The following is a 14,423-nucleotide window of genomic DNA, read 5'->3' as shown; positions in this document are numbered from 1 at the left end:
GCAGGCTCTCCACTGAGCGGGGAACCTGACGTGGGACTCGAACCTGATGTGGGACCTGAGCTGAAGGCAGACAATTAATCGACTGAACCACCCAGGTGCCCCTGAAAGATCCTTTTTAAACAAACATTTGAGGGTTAGAATTTCATGAGGGTAAGGCTGAGTGATATTTTCAGTTATCTTTTCACTTTTTATTAAAGGAAGGTTTTTTTTTGTTGTTGTTTGTTTGTTTGATGATCCAAGTGAAAGATGTTTTTATTTTATTTTTTTAATTTTATTTTATTCTTTTCAGGGTTCCAAGATTCATTGTTTATGCACCACACCCAGTGCTCCATGCAATATGTGCCCTCCTTAATACCCACCAGGCTCACCTAACCCCCTACCCCACTCCTCTCCAAAACTCTCGGTTTGTTTCTAAGAGTCTACATTCTCTCATGATTCATCTCCCCCTCCGATTTCCCCCAATTCACTTTTCTTTTCCTTCTCCCAATGTCCTCCATGTCATTTCTTATGCTCCACAAATAAGTAAAACCATATGATGATTGACTCTCTCTGCTTGACTTATTTCACTCAGCATAATCTCTTCCAGTCCCGTCCATGTTGATACAAAAGTTGGGTATTCGTCCTCTCTGATGGAGGCACAATGCTCCATAGTGTATATGGACCACATCTTCCTTATCCATTTGTCTGTTGAAGGGTATCTTGGCTCTTTCCACTGTTTGGTGATTGTGGCCATTACTACTATGAACATTGGGGTACAGATGGCCCTTCTTTTCACTACATCTGTATCTTTGGGGTTTTCTAAACTTAAAAAAAAAAAACTCTTGGGACGCCTGGGTGGCTCAGTTGGTTGGACGACTGCCTTCGGCTCAGGTCATGATCCCGGAGTCCCGGGATTGAGTCCCACATACGGCTCCCAGTTCCACGGGGAGTCTGCTTCTCTCTCTGACCTTCTCCTCGCTCATGTTCTCTCTCACTGTCTCTCTCTCAAATAAATAAATAAAATCTTTAAAAAAAAAAAAAACTCTTTACTAGATAATATTCACTTATTTTTGCTTGCTGGAAAGCTGTTAAAACTTTTCCAAAAGGGAAAAATTCTTAATAATATGGGCTTGGGGTGCCTGGCTAGTCAGTCAATAAAACATGTGACTTTTGATCTTGGGGTTGTAAGTTCAAGCCCCGTGTTGGGTGTAGAGATTACTTAAAAAGAAATCTTTTAAAAAGCCCTTTGGGCGCCTGGGTGGCTCAGTTGGTTGGACGACTGCCTTCGGCTCAGGTCATGATCCCGGAGTCCCGGGATCGAGTCCCGCATCGGGCTCCCAGCTCCATGGGGAGTCTGCTTCCCTCTCTGACCTTCTCCTCGCTCATGTTCTCTCTCACTGTCTCTCTCTCAAGTAAATAAATAAAATCTTTAAAAAAAAAAAAAAAAAAAAAAAGCCCTTTAAAAAAACCTCACCACCACCACCAACAACCCCTGCCCCTGCCAAAACCCAATGTAGGTTGACCCTAGAAAATTTAAAAATTTTTCCATTTGACCATATATTTCCTTTCTCCCTCCCTCCCTCCTTTTTCTCTTCCTTCTTTGCTGCCTTCTTGCTTTCCCTCTGCCCTCTATTGCCTCTTCATCCTTCCCCAGATGCTTATCAACAAGGACTTTTTATTAGATTGTGTTATATTCTTCTTTCCATACAAGAGAGAAAGAAGCCATGAGTTCCCTCTGACAGCATAGTTCCTGATTGCTTTGTCTCCTGGTCGGGGGAGTGGCAACGCCCCATTCTCTTACCACCCATAACCTACCAAAGAGGTCTATGGCATATCCAGAGTTTAGCATGATCTGTGGCACCATTCCTTCTCAGGAGTTGGGTTGATAGAAATGTCTGCAACATCATAATACAACAAGGATGTTTAAAAAATCTCAGGCAAGCCTTAATGTAAGACTAGTAATTTAACTATCTATCAAGTCCTCAATAAACAATTTCTCACGTCTATCACGCTCATGGCAAGCTCGTTTTCTCCCTGCAGAGTGAGTTTCTCCAGCTTACATCTGTTTCATGAATGGTGGGTGATGGACAGAACCACATTCCATATGTGAAATAAAAATGTCTTTGTTTTTTTTTTGTTTGTTTGTTTAAAGATTTTATTTATTTATTTGACAGACAGAGATCACAAGTAGGCAGAGAGGCAGGCAGAGAGAGAGAGAGAGAGGGAAGCAGGCTTCCTGCGGAGCAGGGAGCCCGATGCGGGGCTCGATCCCAGGACCCTGAGATCATGACCCGAGCCGAAGGCAGCAGCCCAAACCACTGAGCCACCCAGGCGCCCCAATGTCCTTGTTTCTTGATGATCTCCCACTTTCTAATTGCTGCTAGGGAGAAGAAAGAAGTCATGGTTATTGATCCCTCAGGAACCACGTATTACAACTGGCTGTTCTGCATCTCTTTACCTGTTATGTACAACTGGACTATGGTTATTGCAAGGTATCTATTTTTGTGGATCTTACCTAAGTTACCTGACTTAACAGTTTGGTCAAGGGCTTTTGGGGACGTACCTCTTTTCTCCACCACAGGTTGTAAAGAGAGGTTATGTTATTCTCAATGTGTTTTCCTAAGATGAGGAGTAGGTGCTTTGCTTCTCAATATACTTAGAAATCCAGTACTGGACTGGGAGTGAGAGGACCTTTTTAAACTTTTGATTGCTGAACTATGTCATTAGAATTTGGGGAGAAACTTAGTTATTTTGTTTATGTACTTTTCAGACTGTAAGAAAAACATGTTGCCAAGAGTGGAAAAAGATCAAAGACCTACGTTGTCTTAGAACAAGATGTGTTTCCCAAGCGATTTTTCTATGGTTTTCTGTCTTTTAGACAGTAAGCATCTTGGCCATCCAGAACGAAGCACAATTCCTTGACGCATTTTAGGGACAGATCGTAAGAACCTGGTTATCAATGTGTGGGACCCATTGTATTTTGACATTGACTTGAGACTATTTATTTTTATTTGATGTCTTCACAATGTGAACTATTGTAATGGAAAGAATGTTGGAATTCAGAAGCAGGAGAAAACCAAATCCATCTGCCCATATTCAGAAGAGCCATGGTTAATTAAATGGGCCTACGGCCCCTCTCAGTCTTAGTGCATCATATCTCTTACCATGATAAAAAATTATGCAGAGAGGATGTTTACTTAAACTTGCCCCCTTTTCATTTTAATCACACAAGTTTTTCTTTTACAGAGCATGCTTTGAGGAACTTCAGTCTGATTACCTAGCATATTGGGTCATTTTAGATTACATATCTGATATAATCTATCTTCTTGATATGTTTGTACGAATAAGGACAGGTAAATATGTTCAGCTTTGGATATTTTGTAATTTTGTGCTTTTATCTCTATGGTATGATTTGAAATTTTGTAATTCAAGTATTCTTTGAAATAAACTCACAAAAATCTGTTTTAGAGGAAAAGGCACTGTTGAAAGCAAGAGTACCATATACCTGCCCACAAGCTTAGGTCACTACAACCAATTCACTTAATTAGGCAAACTTTGAATTTGGGTTGGTGGCTTTTCCCCCATTAACTTGTTCATTGGGTTAGAGCCATGGGAGAGGAATAAAGAGAAGAAAAATGTTCTTCCAGCTCTGTGGGGAAAGGGTAATTGCTCCCTAACAGAGAGATACTATGAAGACGCAAGGTAAGGGGGGGATGTCATTGTGCCCAACAGAGTGGTACTAGAATTTTTTTTTTAAATATAGGTTCTTTTTTTAAAAAAAGATTTTATTTATTTATTTGACAAAGAGAGATCACAAGCAGGCAGAGAGGCAGGCAGAGAGAGAGGAAAGGAAGCAGGCCCCCTGCTGAGCAGAGAGCCCGATGTGGGACTCAATCCCAGGACCCTGAGATCATGACCTGAGCCAAAGGCAGCGGCTTAACCCACTGAGCACCCAGGGGCCCCTGTACTAGAATTTTTGTAACAGTACACAAATACTTAATTCAACTTTGGGGTCCTGGTGGGTGTCATTGACCAGGGAGTAGGGTCTGATAACTTCCCCCTTAAGTATTCTTGTTCAGTGGGTATAACTTACCGTTTCTATGCTGCACTCTGTGTTCCAAGGTAACCGCTGTGCAGAGAATAGCATTTAAGAATCATTCCAGGGGCACCTGGGTGGCTCAGTGGGTTAAGCCTCTACCTTCAGCTCAGGTCATGATCTCAGGGTCTTGGGATCGAGCTCCACATCTGGGCTCTCTGCTCCGCAGGGATCCTGCTTCCCCCTCTCGGTCTGCCTGCCTCTCTGCCTGCTTGTGATCTCCGTCTGTCAAATAAATAAATAAAATCTTAAAAAAAAAAAATCATTCTATAAGACAGGGACACGCTCTAAACATCAGTGTGCTGGAGCAATGCTCCCATTGTTATGTCCTATTCACAGCTCTGGTAGCCGGTATAGGAAGAGGAACAAATTCTTCCTCGGGTGAAATGTATCAGCATGCTGACATTCAAGGCCCACTGCAGCAACACAGGAGAAGGGAAGATCCCAGATGACTAAGGAAGCCGGGGGGACAAAAAGGAGAGAGAAAACAAACCTCTGAAGGACACTTATTCTTCACAGCGAAGGGACAAGACAAGAATACACATACTGGGCAGTAAGGCGGGTGCCCAAACTTCAAGGGTTGGGCTGGGATTCTGACAAGAGAGTGGTGTGAGGCGTTAGGCACAGTGTGAGGGTGTTTGCAAAAATTTCCAAGAACGCTGTTTGCAGAAGGAATCCTTTCGCTGGGTAGAGATACTGGCACTGGAGAGATTTGTGTACATGCAACGTACGTATGTGAAACATATAAGCTTTCACTTTTACACTTACAAAGTTTTTTTTCTTACAAAGTTTTATTTCTTCAAAAGATTATTTTCCATAGCTATATGTTGATCAGTACCCATATCTTATTACATTGTTAAAAGCATGTATATTGGGGGACGCCTGGGTGGCTCAGTGGGTTAAGCCTCTGCCTTCGGTTCAGGTCATGATCTCAGGGTCCTGGGATCGAGCCCCACATTGGGAAATCTCTGCTCAGCAGGGGGCCTGCTTCCCTTCCCCTCTCCCTGCCTCTCTGTCTATTTGTGATCTCTCTATGTCAAATAAATAAATAAAATATTTTTTTAAAAAAAGCATGTATATTGGAAATGAAATCTTTTAAAAATATATTTATTTATTTATTTGTTTATTTATTTATTTATTTTAGAGAGTTAGAGAGAGTAAGTAGGGGAAGGGGTAGATGAAGAGAATCTTCAATTTGCGCTGAGCGCAGAACTCATTGCAGGACTCAGTGAGGGTTTGATCTCATGACCCATGAGATTATGACCCATGAGATCATGGCATGGGCCGAAACCAAGAGTCAGATGCTTAACCAACTGAGCCACCCAGGCACCTCTATTGGAAATGAACTCTTGTTTTCAACTCGGTGGGTTATTTTAGAAATATTCATAATGGCGTAAAAATGAAAAAAACATTAAATCGTTGTGTTTTTTTCTTCTATTTTAGGTTACTTAGAACAAGGACTGCTGGTGAAGGAAGAGACTAAGCTCATAAAGAAATATAAATCCACCTTGCAATTTAAACTTGATTTTCTTTCAGTGATACCCACTGATCTGCTGTATTTTAAGCTGGGGTGGAACTATCCAGAAATTAGATTAAACAGACTGTTAAGGATCTCTCGAATGTTTGAATTCTTCCAGAGAACAGAAACCAGAACGAACTTCCCCAACATCTTCAGGATTTCCAACCTTGTCATGTATATCGTCATCATTATCCACTGGAATGCATGCGTGTACTTCTCTATTTCCAAAGCTGTTGGATTTGGAAATGATACATGGGTGTATCCTGATGTTAATGATCCCGAATTTGGCCGTTTGGCTAGAAAATATGTATACAGCCTTTACTGGTCTACACTGACTCTGACTACAATTGGTGAAACACCGCCCCCTGTGAGGGATTCCGAGTATGTCTTTGTGGTGGTTGATTTCCTAATCGGAGTGTTAATTTTTGCTACCATCGTTGGTAACATAGGTTCTATGATTTCCAACATGAATGCTGCCAGAGCAGAATTTCAAGCAAGAATCGATGCAATCAAGCAGTATATGCATTTTCGAAATGTAAGCAAAGATATGGAAAAGAGAGTTATCAAATGGTTCGACTACCTGTGGTCCAACAAAAAAACAGTTGATGAAAAGGAAGTCTTGAAGTATCTCCCCGATAAGCTGAGAGCAGAGATTGCCATCAACGTTCACTTAGACACTTTAAAAAAGGTGCGTATTTTTGCGGACTGTGAAGCTGGGCTTTTGGTGGAGTTGGTCTTGAAACTGCAACCCCAAGTCTACAGTCCCGGAGATTACATTTGCAAGAAAGGGGATATTGGACGGGAGATGTACATCATCAAAGAAGGCAGACTCGCTGTGGTGGCCGATGACGGAGTCACTCAGTTTGTGGTACTGAGTGACGGCAGCTACTTTGGTGAGATCAGTATCCTTAACATTAAAGGCAGCAAAGCCGGCAATCGAAGAACAGCCAATATTAAAAGTATCGGCTACTCAGATCTGTTCTGTCTCTCCAAAGACGACCTCATGGAAGCTCTGACTGAGTACCCGGACGCCAAAACTATGCTAGAAGAGAAGGGAAAGCAAATCTTGATGAAAGATGGTCTACTGGATATAAATATTGCAAACGCTGGAAGTGATCCCAAAGATCTCGAAGAGAAGGTCACCCGAATGGAGGGGTCGGTAGACCTCTTGCAAACGAGGTTTGCTCGGATCCTGGCTGAGTATGAGTCAATGCAGCAGAAACTGAAGCAAAGACTAACCAAAGTTGAGAGATTTCTGAAACCACTCATTGACACAGAATTTTCAGCTCTTGAAGGATCTGGAGTTGAAAGCGGGCTCCTGGACTCCACGCAGGACTGAAAAAGTGGTCACTAACATGATCCTTTCGGGGGTAGGATTAAGCGACTCTAAATTGGAAGAAGAAGAAGAAGCTGGGGCACTTTTTCCGTAAGGGGAGTGTGCTCAGGTGGAGGGAACAAGGCCCACACACTCCCCTGTGAGGTAGTGGGATTCAAGGATTGTCGTCCTTAGGATTTTTCAGAATGGATAACGTTTTGCAAAGATAGAGAAGGATTAACTTGTCAGTATCTGTGTCTTCTGATTTTTTTCATGTATGCTCCTTTTATGTAAATATTCTTTATAAAAGTGAACAAGTACTCCTCAGTTTCAAGCAGTTTACACTGTGGAGGAACAACTGGGAATTCCCAGGGACATCGTGTCCCGGATACCAGGTTAAAGAGAATTAGAATGTAATAAACTAAAATAAGTCACAAAGCTGGAGTGAATATTGTTTATTTGATAATTTAGTAGGGAGTTTAGGATCTGTTAGAGCTTTTTAGGGTCTTTTAATCTCCTTTAGGGTCATTTTAGTCTCCTTTAGGGTCATTTTAAGGGCACTAATCCTTGTAGTCTAGGACTTAGGAAGGGTGGTGAAGAGAGAACTTCTCACGATAAAAGTGTGACAAATCAGACTTTGCATATCTACGCTTATATATAAATATGTAACATTAAAAATCATAAAATGGGGGCGCCTGGGTGGTTCAGTGGGTTAAAAGCCTCTGCTTTAGGGGCGCCTGGGTGGCTCAGTGGGTTGAGCCGCTGCCTTCGGCTCGGGTCATGATCTCAGGGTCCTGGGATCGAGTCCCACATCGGGCTCTTTGCTCAGCAGGAAGCCTGCTTCCTCCTCTCTCTCTCTCTCTGCCTGCCTTTCTGCCTACTTGTGATCTCTCTCTGTCAAATAAATAAATAAAATCTTTAAAAAAAAAAATAAAAAAAAAAAATAAAAAAAAAAAAATAAAAGCCTCTGCTTTCAGATCATGATCCCAGAGTCCTGGGATCGAGACCCGCTTCGAGCTCTCTGCTCAGCAGGGAGCCTGCTTCCTCCTCTCTCTCTGCCTGCCTCTCTGCCTACTTGTGATCTCTGTCTCTCACATAAATAAAATCTTTAAAAAAATATTTTAAAAAATCATAAAATGTAGGAATGTTTTATAACGAATTCTTTTCTTTCAAGATTTTATTTAAATTCAAGTTGGCTAACATATACGGTAGTATTAGTTTCAGCGGTAGAATTTAGTGATTCATCAACTGTGCTCATTACAACAAGTGCCCTCCTTAAAGCCCATCGCTATTTACCCCAGCTCCCCACCCACCTCCCCTACAGCAACCCTCAGTTTGTACTTTTATGATAACTTTCTCAGATTCTCTGATTATTAAGGCCTGATAGCAAGGACTACTATCTTCCTTATCTGACTGGCCAGCAATAAAAAAAAAAGGTATAAAAATAATTCCATTGCTGGATGATTAACAAAGAAAATTGTTGTAATGTCCAGAAAGGAGGTGTGTAAGTTCTATGAACCAGCACGGGCATCATCAGGCAACTTTCTAGAAATTCAGAATCTCAGACCCTACCTCATGACTACTGGATTAGGATCTGCTTTTTAGCAAGCCCCCTGGGTGATTCATACCTACATTAAATCTTGAGAAGCACCCAACTAGAGAGCCAGGAAAGAGTTAATGGGATTGTTCTAGAAATTTCAGAAAAGGGTACTGTATGACAGGTGTGTGGTTGAGAAAGACTTTGCTAATCAATCATATAGCTTTCTACCACTGAACCCAGATGTGGTTTAAAAAAATCTTAGCAGAGGTCACTGGAGTTGATATAAAATTTCTATCTCTGCCTATAATAATATGACTTAACATGGCATCTTGTTAATTTGACATTTCAGATATTTCTGTGGTCCTTGATCAGTGTATGCCTATGGTAGACTGTATTCTGTTCTACCAAAAAAAAAAAATATATTCATTGAACTGCATATGGTATTTGCAGTCTCATGTTGGCATTTTTTTTTTTTTTAAAGATTTCATTTATTTACTTGACACACAGAGAGAAATCACAAGTAGGCAGAGAGAGGCAGGCAGAGAGAGAGAGGAGGAAGCAGGCTCCCTGCTGAGCAGAGAGCCCGACACAGGGCTTGATCCCAGGGCTCTGGGACCATGACCTAAGCCGAAGGCAGAGGCTTTAACCCACTGAGCCGCCCAGAGGCCCCTCATGTTGGCATTTTTCGTTTCATCTATTCAGTAACAGCTAGCAAGTATTTCTTCCCTACAGAGAAAGTGACTAATTCTGGAGTGTAATTAATACACAACATGATTTCTGCCTGAGACAACTGCTTCTTCTTCTCCACACACATTTTATTCTTTGTTCCGTGTGTTGCTTGTTATAAAAACCTCTAAGACACTGTAAAGAGCCTTGATCTGCTAAGATAGGAATGAGTAAGGGTTACATACCTGTCTTAGGGCCTGGGTCCCAAGCAGAGCAACCCCAGTCAGCCCCCAGGAGGGTGGGTACTTTGAGTCTTACTTCAGCTAGAGACATCCAAGCGTTCTGATTTCATGAAATCTGACCCGCAGCTCTATGAGTCTTTCTGATGCTTATATTGGAAGGGGACAGATTTTTGATTCAAAGACTGGGAGTCAGGACGGCTTAGCCAACTCCTTTTCCAGAAGCCTTCGGGTGGAGGCTCTGACAGGTGGTGGCAGGGTTCTAACGTTCAGACGAGGGAGGGCCGATGAGAGAGAATTCTGGGACTCTGATGGCAGATCAATGAGGGAGCAGGAACCCAATCAGCTAGTCTTCCCAGTGTGTCTGATAAGTATTTACTCTGTGCCCCCGCAACTCTATTATAATGTAATGTTCTTATAGGAGTAGATCTCTCAAAGTTTTGCATAAATCTTAAAAAACAAAAAACTACTTTTCCTACTTGAAATATGATGTGATTCAACTTTTTACCATTAGGCGGCAATGTTGGTCTACAATTACAACCTTCAAAGCTTGAAATTTTCTTCACAGAAATTATAAGGAGTAAAATCAGAGCTCTCTGGCAATAATGGGCATTTTTTTTTCCTAAAAAGATTTCCAGAAGATTTTAGCATGGCACACTCTATGCAAGCCTAACATTAAAACATGATCAAATAAAATTTAGTATGCAAATTGAATGGATAAAGCAACAAGACAGATTGAAGCATTGTAGTATTTCTTAATTTCAGAGAGTTTCACAAAGCAATAATGACAGCTACATTACAAGAAGCTTTTTGCCACTGTGTAAGGTTATGTATTAGAGGTAGGCAAAAGGAATAAAAAAGGAGGCAAGCAGCATTTATATTGAAATTCGGGTTACGTTTTTATTTTTTTAAAAAGTCCATTGCTTTAAAAAGTTTGGCAACTACTGGTCTGTGTGTGTGTGTATATATATATATATATATAATAAAAATATATATATTTTATTTATTTACTTGACAGAGAGAGAGATTACAAGTAGGCAGAGGCGGGGTGGGGGGGAGCAGGCTCCCTGCTGAGCAGAAGGCTCAATGATGTGGGGCTTGATCCCAGGACCCTGAGATCATGACCTGAGGCAAAGGGAGAGGCTTAACCCACTGAGCCACCCAGGCCCCCCACTGAGCCACCCAGGCCCCCCTACTGGTCTGTTTTAACAGTTTTGGAAGTATGCCTGGGTAAAACACTGCCAATTAAGGTATTCTTCCCATGACTACAGAAATTGTATTTTTGGATGTCTTCATTTTATAGACTGTTTGGAATATAAAATACCAAAGAGCAGGCTTACAGACTCAAAAGAAAAGCTTGCTATTCCCAGAGCTAGTTTATTTCTAGGTGAAAGGAGAAAGTGGGAAGTGGGACGTGCACGGAAAGGAAACCAGAGAATATAGAAAATGCAAAAAGACTCCAGAGAACATCGAATTCACGACTCCTCGTTTTACAAATACAGAAATGATGATCAGACAACATTAAAATTGGTGAGGCTATTGAAACTTGAAGTAACAGTGAGAATTATTACCACATGTTGGAGAACCAGATGCTAATATTTGCTAGAGCCAAGGTTGGGTTGATCTAAAACCCAGCCATCATTCCTAGGTGTAGTCGCTACAGAAAATTGGCCACACATAGAACATGAGATCATTGAAGACAACTTAAATGCCCATCGAGAGGAAGCTAGTTACATAAATTGGAACCTGTTCATATAATGGAATACTATAAATGTTTGAATAGTAACAAGTAACACCTAGTGATTAGTTTGTGTTGGGCATTGTACAAGGACTTTCTAGATGCACTTAATCCTCAGGATAACGTATAAGACAGGTTCCATTGTGTTTTCTATTTAAAAGGGAGGCATAGAGAGTTAAAGTAATTTGCCCAAGGCTCCCGGGAAGGAAGTGGTAAACTGATCTTTGAACCCAGATACTGAGGCTTCAGGGTACCTGCTCTTAATGCTGGCATTTGCGCTGAATTTGTGTGTACACACCATCCCTTCCACACAGAATTCACAAACATACCACACAATCCTGTGTGGTGTTTATGAATCTGTACCTCTGATATGACCGTTTAATAACAGGTATGGGAAGGATAGCAGGAATCAGAACCGTGCTTGGACTTGTAGGGCTGGAGGGCATGGGATTCGAGGAGAGAGACACATTCAGTGGACTTCAGCTGTCACTGTTGTTTCATATTTTTCAACAGTCTGAAGGAAATAAGCCCAAATGGTAAGGTCTGACAAACGTAGGTGCAGATATAGGTAGTCTCTATAATTTTGGTATACACGCCCTATCGCAAATGAAGAAGAAAAGAGGAGTGGAGGAGGTAAGTATAAATCCACACAGCTGGTTTAGTGACAAAGCCTGGACCTTTGACCCTTGGTTCAATGTTAACTTCACTAAAAGGTTGTACTTGATTGCTTTCTACGCAGACCAAGCTGAGTGCTTTATGGGGCTCCACTTGGTGATAACGTGTCTGTTCTCTGTATGTTTTCACTTTAGTCGGTCTGCATATTGAGTAAATTCGAGATAATACTTTCTAGAATTACACACTTCAGGTCTGGCTCTTGGTTTCCTGATGAGTTAGAGGTGAAAGAATGCGTTTTTCACCAATGCAGCCCTTTGGGGTTCTGAAAATAGCAATTTGCCACAAAATGACTCACTAGCCTGACAATGTTGCCCCTTAAAAAAGGGTTGATATTGGGTTTCTTGTCAGAGCGCCAATTTCTCCTCTTTTAAGTTAGGTTCATTTTTGTTCTATCTGGGCTGATCCTAGCCAGTTGGGCTTAGTCCAAGAACCTACTTGAGTTAGTTCTTCAGATATCTGTGAGCCTGTTTCCTGGGTTTGTCGCAAAGGTTCACGATGCCCAGGGGCACAGTATTCCGATGGTGCCCAAATCCATGGTCTTCCATGATACCCTTCAGTGACCTTGTTGCTTATTCTCAGCAGAAAGAGTATCCAATGAGACACCCAGGGCACAAGGCATGAACGTTTGCCTACCATTAGTCGGAGGGTCTAGAACAGGAGTGCAATTTTTTCCCACTCATTTTTGAACAATAATTCACTCCCCCTACTTCTTTTGTTTGCAAAAACTACTAATAATTAATACATCTACATTATAGGTATTTCCACTGCTCCATTCACATTTAATTTCAAAATTCCCCAAAATACGAAATATATAAAATTACCAATAAGGTATGCCACAGTAAAAAGTGACATGAAAGAGACCTCAATTATATTTCTTTTAGTTTTACGTCTAAAATAATTGGGCATTTGACCTCATTGATTAAAGAGACACAAGACTCTTTGGTGACAGAAAAATAAGAGTCGTTTTCTTACTGAGCTGAAATAATGGCTATTTCCTCGCATGTTAGAAATTCTTGATTAAAATTTTGGTACTGAATCTCTGAATATAGACTTCTTAGTTTACCACCACTGAGCTAGTTTCATTTCTATGTTTTAACCTGAAGAGGGAGCCTGCTCTCCTGGCCTCCATGCCACACCTGAAAGTCTTTGCTTCTATGCCCTCAGGGAGGATGGTCAAAAATAAGTCACAAAATAAATCTAGAAATACATCATATAGCTTAACCATATTTCAAACACTTACCTGTAATCAAATACAGCATGCCAAAGGTACTGATAATGAGGACTGAGTGTTCTGAGCGCAGTTAAGATTGCTGTCTTCAGATTATGTGATCTTCGAGAACAGGAAACTAAAACTAAATCATCTATTTGAGCTGTACATAGATTTCTGGACAAAAGGAAATCAGTAAAAATCATTTATTTAAAGTTTCAAAGATTTATCATAATGATGATGATTAGTAATTAAATTCTGTATGACATTTAGAACACAATCACATCATGATGGTAAGGATAAATAGATTCTCTACCTACTGATCCTGATGGGACCACTTATATCTAACATGTTTAAAAATGCTCTTAAAACTAATAGATGAGCTTCAGTAGAGATAAATTCTACTGGGGCACACTGGAGTAAAATAATTCAAATGATAATTTTGAAACAATTGGCTTTAAGCAATCAAATACAATAAAGGCCTACATAAGGAGTTCTGTAGCTTGTAATGGACCAGGGAGGAACCAAAAAAAAAAAATTTTTTTTTTCCACAAAAAGGCTGGATTTCTTTAGGAAGTTTAAAGAAGCATCATTTCTTGCCTTTGTAGAAAATCACGAGGCATCTGAACTTAAAATTGTACACGCTCCTCTTGAGAGATCCTTGAAATATATTTTATTAGAGGTGGATGAAGTCCTGAGAATGAATAAGAGGGTGACATGTCAATGGGGGGAGGGGCGGGAGGGAGCGTGGGGCTCCAGGACGGAAAGACAAAGGCTGAGAGAAATATGCTTTAAAAGACAGCAACAGGGCACCTGGGTGGCTCAGTGGGTTAAAGCCTCTGCCTTTGGCTCGGGTCATGATCTCAGGGTCCTGGGAGAGAGTCCCGCATGGGGCTCTCTGCTCAGCAGGGAGCCTGCTTCCTCCTCTCTCTGCCTGCCTCTCTGCCTACTTGTGATCTGTCTCTGTCAAAGAAATTAAAAAAAAAAAAAATTAAAAAAAAAAGACAGCAACAACCAACGGGCCTCTAGAGGATTATGAAGAGCATAGAGAGACTTAACATTGATGAATTCATCTTCAAAGTGCCTTCAGAAGCTGATGATTCCCAGACTTGTCCCTGATGACTAAGAGAAAAGGAACATTAGTCTCATGGTGGAAAGAGACCTTACAACGCATCAGGTCCTGAAGCCAAGTGTACGATAAACAGAGTGACCCACTAGCCTCTGGTTTTGCTTTACTGATTAGACTTTCCTGAGTGTTTGCTGTACTTGCCAGACAGACACACAGCAGATAACGTGGCACCAAAGCTCCAGGACCCCTTGCTTTTCTCACTGGGCAGCTGATGATTCTTAGAAGTGAATTATTAGGGGCGCCTGGGTGCTCAGTTGTTAAGCGTTTGCCTTTGGCTCAGGTCATGATCCCGGGGTCCTGGGATCAAGCCCCACATTGGG

The 14,423-nt window shown here is 41.3% G+C and overlaps 1 protein-coding gene across 1 annotated transcript in view; it reads left to right on the top strand.

Annotated features, from left to right (window-relative positions):
• CNGA1 (cyclic nucleotide gated channel subunit alpha 1) overlaps positions 1-7,325 on the top strand; it is a 31,254-nt gene extending 23,929 nt beyond the window's left edge. The window contains exons 7-9 of the mRNA XM_059383519.1: positions 2,364-2,471; positions 3,226-3,332; positions 5,519-7,325. Coding sequence (XP_059239502.1) covers positions 2,364-2,471; positions 3,226-3,332; positions 5,519-6,933 — 1,630 coding nt within the window. The 3' untranslated portion in view covers positions 6,934-7,325. The remainder of the gene's footprint in view (positions 1-2,363; positions 2,472-3,225; positions 3,333-5,518) is intronic.
• The last annotated feature ends 7,098 nt before the right edge of the window (positions 7,326-14,423 follow it).

The sequence above is a fragment of the Mustela nigripes genome, chromosome 1 (genome assembly GCF_022355385.1).
Source record: "Mustela nigripes isolate SB6536 chromosome 1, MUSNIG.SB6536, whole genome shotgun sequence".
In the NCBI taxonomy this organism is placed as follows: domain Eukaryota; kingdom Metazoa; phylum Chordata; class Mammalia; order Carnivora; family Mustelidae; genus Mustela; species Mustela nigripes.
The sequence above is the reverse complement of the archived record's forward strand: the minus strand, read 5'-3'. Positions and strand labels throughout refer to the sequence as shown.